Consider the following 18,024-nt stretch of genomic DNA (forward strand, 5'->3'; position numbering starts at 1 on the left):
CTCTAAAAATGTCCTCTAAAAACATTGTATATCCTACCCTTTGGCAGCAATCAGTAGCCAAGGTAGAAGAAATAGCCAAAAATTGTAACCCTACTCTTAGAAGAGACCTTTAGACCTAAAAGATAGGTCAAGTATCTATCAGGGGGGGTTACTCTTAAAGATGACTTCTAGGCCTCAAAGATAGCAAGTCACCATCAACGAGGGGTGTTGAGATTTGAGGTGACATGTGAGCTACAGAGAAGAGTTGAGAATTATCCCACATTGATGTGTACCTCCTCATATAAAAGGAGGCCATTTTAAGCAATGAAATATGAAGCAAGCTCTCAAGTCTCTTTATGGGTACAAGTCTCAATCTTGTAGCCTAATTGTTCTTGAGTCTTAAGCTTAGTTAACATAATCTTTTCATCATCATTATGTTGTTAATTAGATTGCGTCCACCATAAGATTAGTGTTCTTTAATCATAGTAATTAGGGTTAAGCACAACATAGCCATGCATGGTAGTGAGGGTTCATATTTTTTGCACTTTCTTTGTTGAGGTTTCTTTCTATATGCAATCTTAGGGGGCCTTGTAGGGTTCTTTTGAATCTGCACTTCAACATTCAATCTTCTTAAAACCCTTGAAAGTTCTTTGGAACTTACAACTTTTGAGGTGTTGTTGGGTTTTTGTTAGTTTTAATGAAAGAGGTGGTGGGTTTATTCATGTTTCTCGACTTCATAGTTTTGCATTTTGAGTGCACGATGGGTTGGACTATGTTAGAGAGGTAGCCAAATCAGATTGCTACCCTCATAGTTGACGATTGTTATAAGTAACTTTCTTTCCACCCATCTTTTGACACCATACATAGATCTAGAAAATGAATTTCACAATGGATTTACCTTCTTTGATGGAGTTGATAGTTTTCTAGCCCCTTCTTAGTAGTAGTTTGAAAAGTATCACTTGGCTTTATACGGTATGTTGATGATGAGGCTTGGGTCTTCAACAGAGAGACTACCAACATCAAGGTCACGTCAATGAATTATCCTTTATCAACTACAAAGATGACCTTTGGTGTTATTGTTAATGAACTAGACATGTTTTTAAAAGGGGTTATCGATGACATGATGGTGGATGCCTTTTTTATTTTGGCAAGGTTGGTCGAAAAGGGACAAGCTTGTTCATAGAGGTATCATCATCGACATAGAGTGTAGGTCTCCATTATCAATGGTAGTTATTGGATAAGCTTTACCATTGGATAGAGGATCTATTAGCATTGAGGTTGATGTTGGAGCTACCTTTATCATATTAAAAATTGATTGTGAGGCTGTGGGACAAGATATTGAAGCATGTTCCTTTGATGGAGACTATGGGATTAAAAGAATAGAGGCTTTGATAAAGAGGGATTCTAGTGTAGAAGGTTAGTTTTCAGAAAGAGGGGCTTTTGGTGAGGAAGCTAGTAGTCTTTCACGTTGAGCAACATCATAGAGATCATTCAATGTTGGATCCTCTTTGTCACAAAATAGAACTGCTATCTCCATGTTAAGGTGATTGTATTTCTGGTGAAGCATGTTTGAGATTAGGTAGAAACAATTCATTCACACCCTAAAATAGTACTACTATCTCTGTGTTAAGGTGATTGTATTTGTTGGTGAAGCATGGTTGAGCTTAGGTGGAAATAATTGGTCACACCCCAAAATTAAATCTTCTTCACATACTCACATAAAAAACCTTTAAACATCATATTGGGGAATATGGGAATTTCCCATAAGTTTGGGACATGTGGTCAAATCTTTGGATTAATCATAACTTGAATACCGTTGCTCCAAATTGAGCGCTCTATAGCTCACGAGATCCCATTTTCCAAGCGCTTTCCAATGATAGGTCACATGATAGGGTTTTGAGAAACTTATAGGCACGTTATCCACATCCCATCTTTTTACTATTTAAAAAATGGGAATTGGGAAATTCCCAAACTCACAAATATAGTGTTTTTAGTTTAAGTGGTTTCTTTGCGTATAGATTATTTATACAAAGTACCCCAAACATGTCAAGGAATCCACTCAGGACATAGAGCATGCTGGCTTAACAAATTCCACAACTCAAATAGCAATGTCTCTACTAGCATATATACCAACACCTAAAATGCATTATAAAATGTTACAAAATAAAACTAAAATTAAAGCTGAAGGGTTTGAGCACATTCAAAGGTACTGTGGACAATCGACCATTTTACACACTTAATATGTTGAGTGTTGAGTATTACAAGGTAGATTGAATTTAATTGGTTCTTCTTATAGCAGTCTATGAACATGTTATGGATTGCACATCGTTCAGACATAGGGATTATAAGGTGTTAAGAATTGCAGCCTTAAACTATTTCAAGTTAGGCAACCTTCCACCTTGAAGACCATATTAAGGGATTTGGGAAAATCCCAATTCCCATTTTGCAAGATAAAAAAGGGGGGGGGCATGGTGAACCCTTTTCAGATTTTGTCAAAACCCCCTCATGTGGCATATCATTGGAAATCTCTTGAAGAGTAGGTTCTAAATCCGCATTCTTCGACAACTTTGGAATTAGTATGCTTAAGATACACCAAGAAGTAAATTGAAAAGGAAATTCCCAAAGTAATAGGATTTTCTCAAGATACATCAAGAAGTAAATTGAAACGGAAATTCCCAAAGTAATAGGATTTTCCCAAACTCCCTAATATGTCATTCTTGTGGCATCCATGATAATAGTTGTTCTCTTACTAACTACCCCTAGTTTGGGTCAAGGGAGCTTGATTTGAGCATGGGGTTATGAGGTGACATTTGCAAACTTGTTGTATATGAATATAGACATAGTGACATGTTATGATCACCCAGAGTTTTATAATGACTATATTATAGGAATATTGTCTCAGGGTATGTGCAATGTGAGTTGGGATGGTAGTGCTCTCAATGTATGCAAAATTATTTGATCCAACATTGAGAGGAGTTTTAGGGATTGGTGATGATCGAGCTCATCCCTTCCAAATTGAATCCTTAAAGTAGTTAGACTCATTAGCAAGAATGCCTCAACCCATGGGATGACTCTTCCTAAATTTCAGGTTTATTTTTAAGGCACGTTTGCCTTTGCATATATAAATGTGATTGTAGGTTTCCTAATCATGAACTAGCCTTACTTCTCTCATGTAACGGTCTCACTTGTCTCATGTAAGGACTTCGGAGAATCATTGTGTATGACCCTCTACTTTGAAAACCCATCACCACAAATGTGTGGTGGAAGCTTAGTCCAAAGGTCTTACTCTTTGCATCTTGCACAATGCCCAAGGATTTGGTTGTGTTCCCATAGGCAAGCTTGACCACCACAAGGCTTGTGCCTAGTGGGCCTCCCAACAATTTGTGGTGATTATGTTGATACAACACCACCATCTAAGATTGAGGACACCTTTATTTCTTTATATTTGACAGATAATATGATGTTCATTTTTTTACTTTCAAAGTAATTCCCGAGTTTATTCACTTGGCTATCCCTTTGGTTTTGGTTATAGAGGGAGGGTGTTCAATGTGGAAAAACTCATTCTCCTCCTCTTCAAGTTTAGGATAATTGTGTGGGATCTTCAGGTTTAGGCTAATTGTATGGGCTCTTATAGGCACTCATTCATCCAGTCATATAAGTCTCTCCAAAGTTGGGAATTTCGTTAGCAACAGAGAACTTATCAAAACTTGGATTTTTTTAGGACAAGAAGGTTGTGTGAGGCTTGCTATGTCTTTGTGCTCACTTGGCTCATCCTAGGACATAACCCAATGTGTAGAGAATGTGCACTGGTCCTTTCCTACTAGGAGGCAATTCCTTTGAAGGGGACAAAATGAAGTCATCACCAAGCACCTCAGAGAAAATGCTAGTGGTGGCCAACGTTCTCCTCCCATTGAGGTGGTGTTTCTAAGGCAATGACTTTAAAGGGGAAAAATTAATTCATCGGCCAAACATCTCAAAAAAAGATAAAATGAAGTTGTTGCCAACAATCATGTCAAACAAATGTTTAGTGGCGATATAAAGTCGTCTACTAATCACCTCATACAATGTGTTATGGTGACTATGATGACCCATGTGGCAGGTAGACTTTATCCTCCCATTGAGTTATCCTTCATTGTAGATAGCTAGGAATGTGAGATTTGTTTAGATAGAAAAGGCTCTACATTTGGCTCTTTATGGCCATTTGAGATAGAAAAGGCTCTACATTTGGCTCTTTATGGCCACTTGAGAATGGTCACTCACGAGTATGGTTATCGCCTTTTGCATGCCCTAAGGTTTCCTTACTTGCTCTTTTATTGGGTCAATAATAGGGTTTGGGATATGCATGAGCATACAAATGGGGTCACTCGTTTATACTTAACCACCTGATCAAGTATTGGATCTAGTTTAGCTTGTACCTTACTCATAATCTCTTAGGCTTGTCTCATTCTCTTTCTCCAACATAGGGTTGGGGTACTCCTTGAGTTTCTCTGGAAGATTTGCATACTCAACGAGTTTCTTCTCTTTGGGAATTTTATTTTAAAAGTGTTATTCCTATTTTACGCATAAATAGATGCATAAAAGGATTTTCTTTTATATAAAAGTGTTATTTTCATTAGATTCAATTTCTATACATAGAAAGATGCATATTGGATATTTTTTTAATTATAAAAGTATTATTTTCATTATATTTAATTTCAATGTATAGAAAGATGCATATTGGATATTTTTTATTATAAAAGTGTTATTTTCATTAGATTTAAATTCTATGTATAGAAAGATGCCTTTTGGATATTTTTTTATTATAAAAGTGTTATTTTCATTAGATTTAATTTCTATGCATATGGAAAGATGCATAAAAGAAATTATTTTATTATAAAAGTGTTATTTTCAGTATATTTAATTTCTATGCATGGAAAGATGTATAAAAGAAAATTTTTATTATAAAAGTGTTACTTTCATTAGATTAGAATAACTCTTTTGGAATAAAAATTAAATTCTTTATGCATCTATTTATGCATAAAATCAAAATTGATGAAAATAACTCTTTTGGATTAAAAGTAAAATTCTTTATGCATCTATTTATGCATAAAATCAAAATTGATAAAAATAACTCTTTTGAATTAAAAATAAAATTCTTTATGCATCTTTCTATGCATAAAATCAAAATTGATAAGAATAACTCTTTTGGAATAAAGATTAAATTCTCTAAGCATCTATTTATGCGTAAAATCAAAATTGATGAAAATAACTCTTTTGAATTAAAAATAAAATTCTTTATGCATCTTTCTATGCATAAAATCAAAATTGATAAGAATAACTCTTTTGGAATAAACGTTAAATTCTTTATGCATCTATTTATGCATAAAATCAAAATTGATGAAAATAACTCTTTTGGATTAAAAGTAAAACTCTTTATGCATCTATTTATGCATAAAATCAAAATTGATGGAAATAACTCTTTTGGATTAAAAGTAAAATTCTTTATGCATCTATTTATGCATAAAATCAAAATTGATGAAAATAACTCTTTTGAATTAAAAATAAAATTCTTTATGTATCTTTCTATGCATAGAATCAAAATTTATAAGAATAACTCTTTTCGATTAAAAGTAAAATTCTTTATGCATCTATTTATGCATAAAATCAAAATTGATGAAAATAACTCTTTTGAATTAAAAATAAAATTCTTTATGCATCTTTCTATGCATAAAATCAAAATTGATAAGAATAACTCTTTTGGAATAAAAATAAAATTCCTTATGCATCTATTTATGCATAAAATAAAAATTGATGAAAATAACTCTTTTGAATTAAAAATAAAATTCTTTATGCATCTTTCTATGCATAAAATCAAAATTAATAAGAATAACTCTTTTGGAATTAAAAAAAATTCTTTATGCATCTATTTATGCATAAAATAAAAATTGATGAAAATAACTCTTTTGAATTAAAAATAAAATTCTTTATGCATCTTTCTATGCATAAAATCAAAATTGATAAGAATCACTCTTTTGGAATAAAAATTAAATTCTTTTTGCATCTATTTATGCATAAAATTAAAATTGATGAAAATAACTCTTTTGAATTAAAAGTTAAATTCTTTATCCATCTTTCTATGCATAAAATCAAAATGATAAAAGTCACACTTTTATAATAAAAACAAAATTCTTTTATGCATCTAATTATGTATAAAAATCCAATTATGATAATAGTAACACTTTTATAATCAAAATAAAAATTTCAATATGCATCCTTCTATGCATAGAAATTGATTCTAAAGAAAATAACACTTTTATGATAAAATAATTCTAGTATGCATTTTTCTATACTTAGAATGAAAAACAACACTTTAAGAATACATATACGATGGGGATTACTCTTTTAATAGCAGCAGTTAGTCAGGAGAGAAAATCAATGCAAATCATAAATTACATGAAGAATCGGATAGATTATATTACGTGAAGCCAAGCCGCCAAAGCTTTACTCTAGCTAGCTAGGCAAAAGGCGCCTGGAGCTGCAAGACCGTTGAGGCGGAGACCTTGAAGGCCTGCGCGAGGTAGGGGGTAGGGATGCCGGATCCAAAGAGGGTCGACGGGAGGGAGACGGTGCCGGGGCTGAAGCTGCTGAAGGAGGCTAGGGCGTAGGCGGTGGTGTTGGAGGTGGTGGGGTTCATCTGGAAGTGCACCAGGCCCTTGGGGAACACGAAGAGGCCGCCCTGGTACAGAGTCTGGGTGTAGAGTTTGTTGGAGGAGTCGACCAAGCCCACCACGAGACAGCCGCTTAGCACGTAGAGGAGCTCGGTGGCGCGAGGGTGGGTGTGGGGAGTGTTTTGGGAGCCGGGCTGAAATTCCAGGAAGGCCGCCGAGATGCCCAGCCCTCCCAGCGCCGGGAAGGCGTCCGCGAAGGCCCTGAGGGGCTTGAAAGCGCCAGCGAGCGCGTTGGGCCCTCCGCGGAAGCCCGTGAATGTGAAGAAGCCTTCGTCGAGCTCGCTCGCATTCAAGCCCGCGGGCACTTGGAAGTCGGTGGTCAGCTCTTGGTCGCTGGCGCTCGCGAGCTGCAGAGGTAGCAGCAGCAGCGCCACGCAGAGAAGAAGAAGGTAGTAATCTGTTCCTGCAGCGGCAAAAACGTTCGAAGGTTTGCCAGCAACAAAAAGCGCCCGGTCGCTTTTTATATAGGTAAAACGTGCACGACACGTCCTCAGCAACCTCCAATCTGCGGGCGCCATCTGGAGCTAGCTTCTACACTTCACTTGGCCCCCTCCAATGCGACAAACGCTTGCGTACATGCAGAGGCCTCCTCCATGGGGTGGCCATGCAGCAGGGCAGCAGTTGCCGGCCATGCCGTTGAAAGGCTTTTTGATGTCCTATTTGTTGGGCGCAGTCCTCGCTCGTTTTGAGATGGGATCGAACAGACCGTCATTAAGGGATAAGGTTAAATGAATAAATGTTTACTGTATTGAGATACCTTGAGCATAAGGCCCCCTCCTTGCACACGAGCCTCAAAATGGCTTGGACGTAGACACAACCCTTTTTAGCATGCGCTCAAGCTCTCAACTAGACTCATTACATTCACTCGAGTCAAAGGATTGCCCATTATTATTGGCCCCCCACACCCCCCAAAAAAAAAAACACACACACACTACATTATTGTTTTGTTTGTTTTTAGAAATATATATTATATTATATAAGGCCTATTACATCATGACCATCCTTTCATCTCTCAGAAGTTACGCATGACACGAAAATGGACTGCCATCATTAGGAGAGAGGGCTCGATGAATAATGCTTATCTCCTCCTCCTTCTTCTTCTTCTCTTATGAATTAAAAACAAGCTGCTAGTATAGTAGAAGCATGCTACACCTAGGGTCAAATAGAGGTGTATCGAGGAGAAGGAAAATCGTGCATTTATTTTAAACTTTCTCAAGACTAGCTATAGACCATAGTTTTAAAAAAACAAGATAAACTTTTACTATGAATACATAACAAAGTTAGTCTAAATTTGCATGGCCATTAGTTTACCCATTACAATAGACAATTGACAAACAGGCTCTTAAGGCCAAACAACCTAACATTTTAGCTCAAATACAAAATACCAAACTGAATAAATGATGATACCAAAACCAAAATTGACACGTTGAAGGGACATATAATATGAGTAAAAACTAATGTTACCACTATTTATGAGGCCAACATCATGTAAATGTGAGGAAGCATAGTACCTACATATAACATCCAAAAACAAACATGAGTTAGTACTTGCCTCCAGAAATGTTACCTTCCTTCATCCAAAAACAAAACTTAACGCGCAGTTGTTGTTGGGAAGGCATGTGTCTACACCATGCTTCACTAGTTATTGTGGTTACACATTTAAGCGTGCTTTGATAACAATGCTAACCATTAGTTTAAACAAATTAGAACAACATCGTGAAAATTATAGAAGTTCCTAATAATCTTTAGATTTATCAAAGAGCGAACGTTAAGACTCTATATTGACTATATGAGGACTGAATCAATTAACAAATTAAAAGTAAGTATCCTATTCCTAGGATTGATGAACTTCTGGATCGGTTAAGTAGTACCCAAATGTTTACAAAGATAGATCTTAAATCCGGGTACTACCAGATGAGAATCAAGGAGTAGAACATCCCAAAGACAACATTCAATACTCGCTATGGGCATTATGAGTTCACAGTCATGCCGTTTGGATTGATCAGAATCAAGGAGTAGGACATCCTAAAGACAACATTCAATACTCGCTATGGACATTATGAGTTCACAGTCATGCCATTTGGATTGACTAATGCCCTAGCGACATTCAATCCTCTTATGCAAGATATTCTTAGAGAATACTTGGATGATTTTGTTCTTGTCTTCTTTGATGATATCTTAATATACTCAAACAATGTTGCAGATCATGAAGATCATGTGCGCAAAGTCTTGGAAATCATAAGGAAACACCAACTCTTTGCAAACAAGAGCAAGTGTTCCTTCTCTGTTAACCAGGTTGAATACTTGGGATTTATAGTATCAAAAGATGGGATTTCTCCTGACCCTGCAAAGATCCAAGCAGTAGTTGAATGGCCAGAACCCAAGTCAATAAAGGAAGTCAAAGGATTCCTAGGGTTAAACGGATGGTATAGGATCTTTATACCTAGGTATGCTCATATAGCATCCCCTTTAACCAACCTTCTCAAGAAAATTACACTTTTTCAGTGGACTGCAATGTGTCAGAGTGCCTTTGACTAAAGACAGCCTTAGTAACCAACCTTGTCCTTAAATTGCCAGATTTTACCAAACCCTTTGAGGTAGTTACTGATGCCACTAGATTTGCCTTAGGCGGTGCTCTAATGCAGGAAGATCATGTAGTGGCCTATGAATCCAGAAAACTCAGAACACATGAGAGGAATTATGCCGTCCATGACTTGGTACTCTCAGTAGTGTAGGCTCTGAAGTTGTGGAGACATTTTCTTTTGGGACAAAGATTCACCTTGATGACAAATCATCAAAGTCTGAAGTGGATCTTCACCCAAAGGGATCTCAACATGCGTCAAAGAAGATGGATGCAAACCCTGCAGGAGTTTGATTTTGAAATAAAGTATCGACCGGGAGGAAAAGAAAATGTGGCGAAGGAGATAATCATGCAGGACAAATTCTTTGTCCCTATTGCTACCCTTCTCATGCAAGAAAGTAAGACTCCTTAGGAAATGAGTCAATTTCTTGGATACAAACTGGATGAAGGATGCATGTATTTCAATAATCGGCTATGTATTCCCAATGATGTGGGAATAAAGGAAAGAATTCTAAGAGAAGCCCATGATAGCATGATAGCTGGGCATCCAGGGTTTATAAAAACCTATATGTCTATGAAGAAAAGCTTCTTCTGGCCAGGACTCAAAAAGGATGTACTTGATCATGTGTGGAATTGCTTGATGTGCCAAAGAGTCAAGGCAGAGAGAGTCAAGATGCCAGGGAAACTACAGCCTCTAGACATTCCACAGATGAAGTGGGAATGCATCAGTATGGACTTTGTCACCGGATTACCTTCAGTGCAATTAGGTTACAACTCTATTTTTGTGGTAGTTGACAGAGTTGCCCCCATCTGATTCCAGTGAAAGAAACATACTGTGTAGTGGATGTTGCCAGAGTTTTCCATAAGGAGATCTTCAGATTGCATGGTTTACCCAGGAGGATAGTAAGTGACCAAGATCCCAAATTCACATCGAAATTCTGCACTGCGTTCTTTGAAGCAGTAGGAACTTTCTTGGATCTGAGCACAGCCTATCACCCCGAAACGCTAGACAAAAAGGGTGAATCAAGTAATTGAAGATATACTTTGGTCATGCTGCGGCAAGGAACCCAAGAAATGGTTAAGTAATTTGCATCTGGTCAAATTTGCTTACAATGCTTCTTATTAATAGAGCATTGGGATGAGTCCTTTCAAAGCTTTGTATGGACAAGATTGCCTTACACCGTTGACTTGGTTTGACCCATTGATCAGAGTTGAAATGTCCAAACAAATGCTTGATGACATGGACTAGCAAATGCAATCAATCCGTAAAGATATAAAGGCAGCCCAAGAGATAGGTGAAAGAAGTATGCAGATAAAAAGAGATCAGAGAGAGAGTTTGAAGAATCAGATATGGTCTTCATTCGAGTACGACCAAAAAAAAGTTCCTTATCCTTAGGGAAGTACAAGAAGCTCTCTCCCAGATACTCTGGGTCATATGCTGTCATAAAGAAAGTGGGCGATCTAGCCTACAAACTTCTTCTGCTTCCCCATCTCAAGGTACATGATGTATTCCATGTTAGTTTGTTTAAGAAGTATGTACCTAGCCCGAACCACGTGCTTGATGACGAGAAATTGATCTCTCCGACTCAAGGCCAGATGGTATTCCAACCTGAGGAAATCCTTGACGTTTGGGAGAAGATTCTCAAGAGCAAAGTCCTCAGAGAATTCTTAGTAAAGTGGAAGTTCTTCCCTCTAGATAAAGCCGCCTGGGAGAAAGAAGAAGAGTTGGCAAAGGAATAGCCCCACTTTGCGAGATGAGGACATCTCGCGTTTTTCAAGCATTAGGAAGTGAATGGGGTCTTCATGGGCCCTTTAATTTGCCCAAGCCTAATCAAGGTGAATAAGGAATAGCCAAATGGAGGGTTGCCATGTGGACTGAAATGTTGGGTTTTTAAGAGAGGTGTAAGAGTGGTCAAAGGGTGCACTTTTTTCCCAAAAAGGGGGGGGGGGAAATTTTACAATTTTCGAACCTCCATAACTTCTACATACAAGCTCCGATTTGAGCGGAGATTACAGATCCGTGATCTACGCATCAAGAGCTTTCCATAGATATGTTACATGATATGGTTTTATCCGCTAGATTTTAAATTCCATTTTTCCCCCAAAATTCAAATTCGAATAAAGTAGCCGTTTTGAAGCTTCTAATTAGAAAACGTTTCTTCTTAAGAGAAAAGCTTTGACTCCCTTAAACTGCCAAATAAAAGGGCCCAAGAAGCCTTCCATTGAGGTCTTAATGTGGGAGAGGATGTAAGATTCCTCCTCAGCCTGAATATCAAATAAGCCTCTACTTCAATCCCTTGTAATCATTCTATGTTTCTGAATACAAGAAAAAATCATTTTTTCCTGTTTTGCCTAGTGCGATAAAAATTTCTAGAGATAAATAAGTTCTACAAATATCAAAAAATGTTTCCCTAAAACAGAAAATCAAAATAGATTTTCCAAGGTGCAATTGGAATCAATTACAATTGATTCAGAAGACCTTAGCCTAAGGGTCCAGATTTTTGAATTTTTTTTTATTATGGTCCAATTAAGGTTTCTATATGGACCAATAAGATTAATCCAAGTGTTGGGACAAGATAAATCCAAAGAATAAAAGAAAATATCCAAAAATGAGAAAATTTTCACATAAGATGAAGAGTTGACTAAGTACTAGGTTTATTAGTTAAAAATTATGAAGTATTAATAAAAAATGAGATATTTTGGAGTAATCATTCATTTTTGACACTTGTGTAAGGAAAAGGAAGACCTTCAAGGAGGCACCTACTTCACATGTTTGGATGAGTTTAAAACTCAAAAATAATAGGATATTTTTATCTCTCCTCTCTCCTGGATCAAACCAAATCAAAAAGGGAGCCAAACTGGTCCAAATCTTGTCCAAATTCAGCCAAACTAAAGCTGGAAAATTCTAGAACTCAGTTGGACTCAGCTAGTGGCCTCCCTCTCCTATAAATAGATCCTCATTCCTTTGTATTATTATCTGTGAATTAAACTATGCCGGTATTACTCTAAACTAAGCTTAATTTCTATTATCCTCTAAAAACCTCTACAAAATTGAAGAGATTAGAGCTTCTCTCTCTCTTCAATCTTCCTTGGTGAATCAGAAAAAAACTTTGTGACCAATTCCAGTTACTAAATCCAAAGAATAGACTATCGGAACTAATCTAGTTTTTCCCTAACCAATCTCACCAAGAATCTAGTTGGATAAATGGATAAAATGATGGGTAGATTACCCTCATGAGAGATCAAGGATCCTCATTATTATGAAACCGGGAATTATTGGAAAAAGGGTCTTTGGAACCGATCTCAAACTAGAATCTCACTTGCATTGGAAACTCTGTTTTTCATTTAAAGGACTGTTTTACGCCAAAATGTTGGAGGAAGCATTTGGCTTATGTTTTTCTAAGAGGAGGTTTGTTGGAATAGCTGGTGGGAGTCGTCAAGGGACGTCGCCCATGGCAAAGCCTATCGAGGTCTTGACCAACCTCGGTATAGTTAAAACTTTATGCTTTTGGTACGATGGGCGAGGACCGACGAAGCAGTCCCTGAGTGAAGTGCTAGGACACCTAAGGAGGATCCTAGAGGGTTCTCACCAGGCGATGCACGGGCTCACAATTGCTCGTATATCGAGGAAGATATCTGATGGTGGACAAAAAGGAAAGGTTTTTGGGAACAAAAATTTGATACTGGATCTCATTGGTTGGCCAGCTGGTCTTCAACAACGGAGAGTTGAGAGGATGCATTTTTGTAATACAATGGACTTCGAATTTTGGAAAATGATGATCGCAAATATTATGATTTTATTCAAGGATTATCTCAAAGCCAGTCGAATCTGTTATAAATGGCCATTTCATATTGGGTGTGTACGTGGTATGCCTATTTGATTTTTGCATGAATCACCGGCTAGGGGGCCTGGGAACTCTCTTTCTCGGTACCTGGGCAAAAACCCACCAATTCAGTGGTCGGGTGGTTGGCTAGGCTGGATGGGAGGATTCCTGAGAAACAACTAGATACGATCAGTTATGTTAATCAGTTTAAATCCTGTGAAGATCTTGTTCTGTGGGAGGGGATCATTGGCTGTGCCTCAGAAATGAGGAAAAAAGTGGTGATTCCATGGACCAAGTGCAAGTCTCTTCTTGATCTGACCATGTGACTTCAAGTTCGGTTAGATCAATTTGATTTAGTCAAGACTTGACTCGTTAGAGTAATCTCCTAGTTAAAAGATTTTTCCCCTTCCTGGCGGAATCGTCCGTGCCTTCCGGGCAAGGGGAGTCTTCCGGGCCGGTCTCAGAGAGGGACCGCCCCCTCGGCGCCCCCGGGCTAGCCTCTCATCCCGGACATCTGTGGGCGAGGCCTCCAGTGTGCAGGACCCCCAGCCCGTGCGGGAGGCCGATGCCGCTTCCGTCGTCGTGGCGGCAAGAGCCCCGGAGTTGGCGGACGGGGACCTCACATTTCCTTTCTATCTTTTTATCCTCTATTTTTATTACCAAAAAGAGGGGTTTTGTTTTGTAGGTCCTCTATGCATAGAGCTTAATCTATGAATAGAGCTCTAATCATAGAGCTTAATCTATGCATTAAGCTCTATTCGTAGAGCTTAATGCATAGATTAAACTCTATGCATGCATTCATAATGCATAGAGATCTATGCATAGATTAAGCTCTATGCATAGACCTCTATGCATGCATTAAGCTCTACACATGCATGCTTAATGCATAATGCCGAGGTACAGTTTAGTTTAGGCTAGTGTGGCTTGCATAGTGCTTTATGCATAAGACTCATGCATAGCTTTATGCATAAGGCCTCATGCATAGCTTTATGTATAGGCTTTATGCATAAGGCCTCATGCATGCTTTATGCATAAGCCTTATGTAGAATGCTTTATGCATAAGGCCTCATGCATAGCTTTATGTTTAAAGCTTTATGCATAAGGCCTCATGCATGCTTTATGTATAAGCTTTAGCATAGCTTGCATAAGGCTTGCATAGCGGCATAGTTTGCACAAGGCTTGCATAGTGGCATAGCTTGCATAAGCTTTTGTATGTATGCATTACTTATCCTTTCCTCACCCTTTTATTGGTTTTGTAGGTCCTCTAATCCTCTCTTTCAACATCACGAAGAGGTAAGTGTATTTCTATCTTCCCTCTCTTTCCTATATTATTATTGCACCCTTGGGTGCTGGGGATTTGTTTTGTAGGTTTGCGCATAAGCTTTATGGATAATGCTCATGTTGCATCCTTTATGCATAAGCCTCATGCATAGCTTTATGCATAGGCTTTATGCATAAGGCCTCATGCATGCTTAATGCATAATGCCTCATGCATAGTTTTATGCTTAAGGCCTCATGCATAGTGCTTTATGCATAAGGCCTCATGCATAAAGAATTATGCTTAAAGCTTTATTATGCATAAGGCCTCATGCATAAAGCATTATGTATAAGCTTTAGCATAGCTTGCATAAGGCTTAGGGCTTGCAAGGGGCTTGCATAGCGGCATAGCTTGCATAAGCTTTTGTATGTATGCATTACTAATCTTTTCCTCACCCTTTTGTTGGTTTTGTAGGTCCTCTAATGCTCTATTTCAACATCACGAAAAAGAGGTAAGTGCTTTCATATCTTTCCTCTATTATTATTGCACCCTTGGGTGATAGGAATTTGTTTTGTAGGTTTGTGCATAAGCTTTATGCATAATGCTTTATGAATAATGCTCATGCATGCTTTATGCATAATACTTGATGCATAATGCCTCATGCACAAGTTTTATGCATAAGGCCTCATGCATAGTTTTATGCATAAGGCCTTATGTATAGCTTTATGCATAGGCCTTATGCATAAGGCCTCATGCATAGTTTTATTCTTAGGGCCTCATATTTAAGGCCTTAGCTTGATGTGCCAAAGATTCAAGGCAGAGAGAGTCAAGATGCCAGGGAAACTGCATCCTCTAGACATTCCACAGATGAAGTGGGAATGCATCAGTATGGACTTTGTCACTGGATTACCTTCAGTAGTGCAATCAGGTTACAACTCCATTTTTGTGGTATTTGACATGCTAACCAAAGTTGCCCATCTAATTCCAGTGAAAGAAACATACTCGCAGCAGTGGACATTGCCAGAGTTTTCCTTAAGGAGATCTTCAGATTGCATGGTTTACCCAGGAGGATAGTAAGTGATCGAGATCCCAAATTCACATCGAAATTCTCGGCTGTGTTCTTTGAAGCAGTAGGAACTTTCTTGGATCTCAGCACAGCCTATCACCCCGAAACAGATGTCCAGACGGAAAGCGTGAATCAAGTAATTGAAGATATCCTTTAGTCATGCTGTAGGTAGGGAACCCAAGAAGTGGTTAACTCATCTGCATTTGGTCAAATTCGCTTACAATGCTTCTTATATCGGAGCATTGGGATGAGTCCTTTCAAAGCTTTGTATGGACAAGATTGCCTTACAGCATTGAGTGGTTAACTCATCTGCATTTGGTCAAATTCGCTTACAATGCTTCTTATATCGGAGCATTGGGATGAGTCCTTTCAAAGCTTTGTATGGACAAGATTGCCTTACAGCATTGACTTGGTCTGATCCATTGATAAGAGTCAAAATATCCAGACAAATGCTTGAGGACATGGACCAGCAGATGCAATCAATCTTTAAAGATGTAAAGGCAGCCCAAGAGACAGACAAAAGCTTTATGTAGATAAAAAGAGATCTAAGAGAGAGTTTGAAGAATCAGATATGGTCTTCATTCGAGTACGACCAAAAAGAAGTTCCTTATCCTTAGGAAAGTACAAGAAGCTCTCTCCTAGATACTGTGGGCCGTATGCTATCATAAAAAAAGTGGGAGATCTAGCCTACAAACTTCTTCTGCCTCCCCATCTCAAGGTACGTGATGTATTCCATGTCAGTTTGCTTAAGAAGTATGTACCTAGCCCGAGTCACATGCTTGATGAGTAATTGATCTCTCCGACTCAAGGAGGCCAAATGGTACTCCAACCACCTGAGGAAATCCTTGACGTTCGGGAGAAGATTCTCAGGAGCAGAGTCCTCAGAGAATTCTTAGTAAAGTGGAAGTTCTTCCCTCTAGAAGATGACACTTGGGGGAAAGAAGAAGAGTTGGCGAAGGATTACCCCCACTTTGCGAGATAAGGACATCTCGCGTTTTTCAAGTGGGAGAGGATGTAAGATTCCTCCTCAGCCTGAATAACAATTAAGCCTCTACTTCAATCCCTTGTAATCATTATATGTTTATGAATACAAGAAAATATTATTTTTCCTTGTTTTGCCTAGTGAGATAAATTTCTAGAGAGTGGTAAATCATTATTGGGATATTTTTGGATAAATAAATTCTACAGATATCAAAAAAATGTTTCCCTAAAACAGAAAATCAAAATACATTTTCCAAGTTGCAATTGGAATTAAAAAAAATTGATTTAGAAGACCTTAGCCTAAGGGTCCAGATTTTTCATATTTTTTTATTATGGTCCAACTAAGGTTCCTATGGACCAATAAGATTAATCCAAGTGTTGGGACAAGATAAATCCAAAGAATAAAAGAAAATACCCAAAAATGAGTAAATGCCCACATAAGATGAAGTGTTGACTAAGTACTAGGTTTATTAGTTAAAAATTATGAAGTATTGATAAAAAATGAGATATTTTAGAGTAATCGTTCATTTTTGACACATGGGTAAGGAAAAGGGGACCCTTCAAGGAGGCGCATATTTCACACGTATGGATGAGTTTTAAACTCAAAAATAATAGGATATTTTTATCTCTCCTCTCTCCTGGATCAAACCAAATCAAAAAGGTAGCCAAACTAGTCTAAAACTTATCCAAATTCAGCCAAACTGAAGCTGGAAAATTCTAGAACTCAATTGGACTCAGTTAGTGGCCTCTCTCACCTATAAATAGACCCTAATTCCTTTGTATTCTCATATGTGAACTAAACTATGTTGGTATTACCCTCATATGTGAACTAAACTATGTCGGTATTACTCTAAGTTAAGCTTATTTTCTATTATCCTCTAAAAACCCTCTATAAATTGAAGAGATTGGAGCTTCTCTCTCTCTTCAATCTTCCTTGGAGACTCCAACAACATACCAAACCAATTGATTGGTTGGGGGCCTCTACTGTGATCAAAGAATCAAATAAATTAGGAGGTAAAGTGTGGATTATTGTCTTCTTTTTCTTAAATCTCCAAATGTTTCTCTTCTCAACCCATCTCAAGCTTGAGAAGCATTAATTTGAATGGCTTTTGAATACTATTGAAGTTATTTAATGTATTGTAATGAAGAAACACATAAATTTCCATTTATGCTATAATGGTTTTTAAGCTTGTCTAATTGGAGGCCACACAATAATGGCTTTTTAATACTTTTATGCTATTTAACTTATGTTGTAAAATTAAGAATCAATCCATAATTGGATGATGATCTAATTAGAGGAGGTTATTCTAATCACATGAAGTATACTAAACCTTATTCTTTCAAATTTATTGAGAATTATCAGTAATAGCAGCGGAGCTATGATTCTCATTATAATCATGGAAAATTTGATTTTTATGTTTATACATAAATAGTTAAATAGGAAAAAGAGAAATTTCTAGTAATGCATTTTTATGTTGAAAGAGTAATCCCCATGACAATGGAAATCCATGTATTCAAATGAAGTAAGAGAAAAGTTGTGATGCTAAAATAATGTATATTTTATTTAAAAATTAAAGAAAGATTTTAGTTAAATTTATCTTTTTGCATAGATAAATTTTAAATGATAA

The 18,024-nt window shown here is 37.5% G+C and overlaps 1 protein-coding gene across 1 annotated transcript; it reads right to left on the minus strand.

Moving 5' to 3' along the window:
- Nucleotides 1-6,472: 6,472 nt before the first annotated feature.
- LOC147634641 (putative germin-like protein 9-2) lies at nucleotides 6,473-7,204 on the minus strand. Its single transcript, XM_086803279.1, has one exon. It carries the CDS (start codon nucleotides 7,202-7,204, stop codon nucleotides 6,473-6,475), a length of 732 nt encoding a protein of 243 aa, XP_086659405.1.
- Between the last annotated feature and the right edge of the window lie 10,820 nt (nucleotides 7,205-18,024).

This window comes from Cibotium barometz, chromosome 10 (genome assembly GCF_041138505.1).
Source record: "Cibotium barometz isolate CiBa-2024 chromosome 10, ASM4113850v1, whole genome shotgun sequence".
In the NCBI taxonomy this organism is placed as follows: Eukaryota; Viridiplantae; Streptophyta; class Polypodiopsida; order Cyatheales; family Cibotiaceae; genus Cibotium; species Cibotium barometz.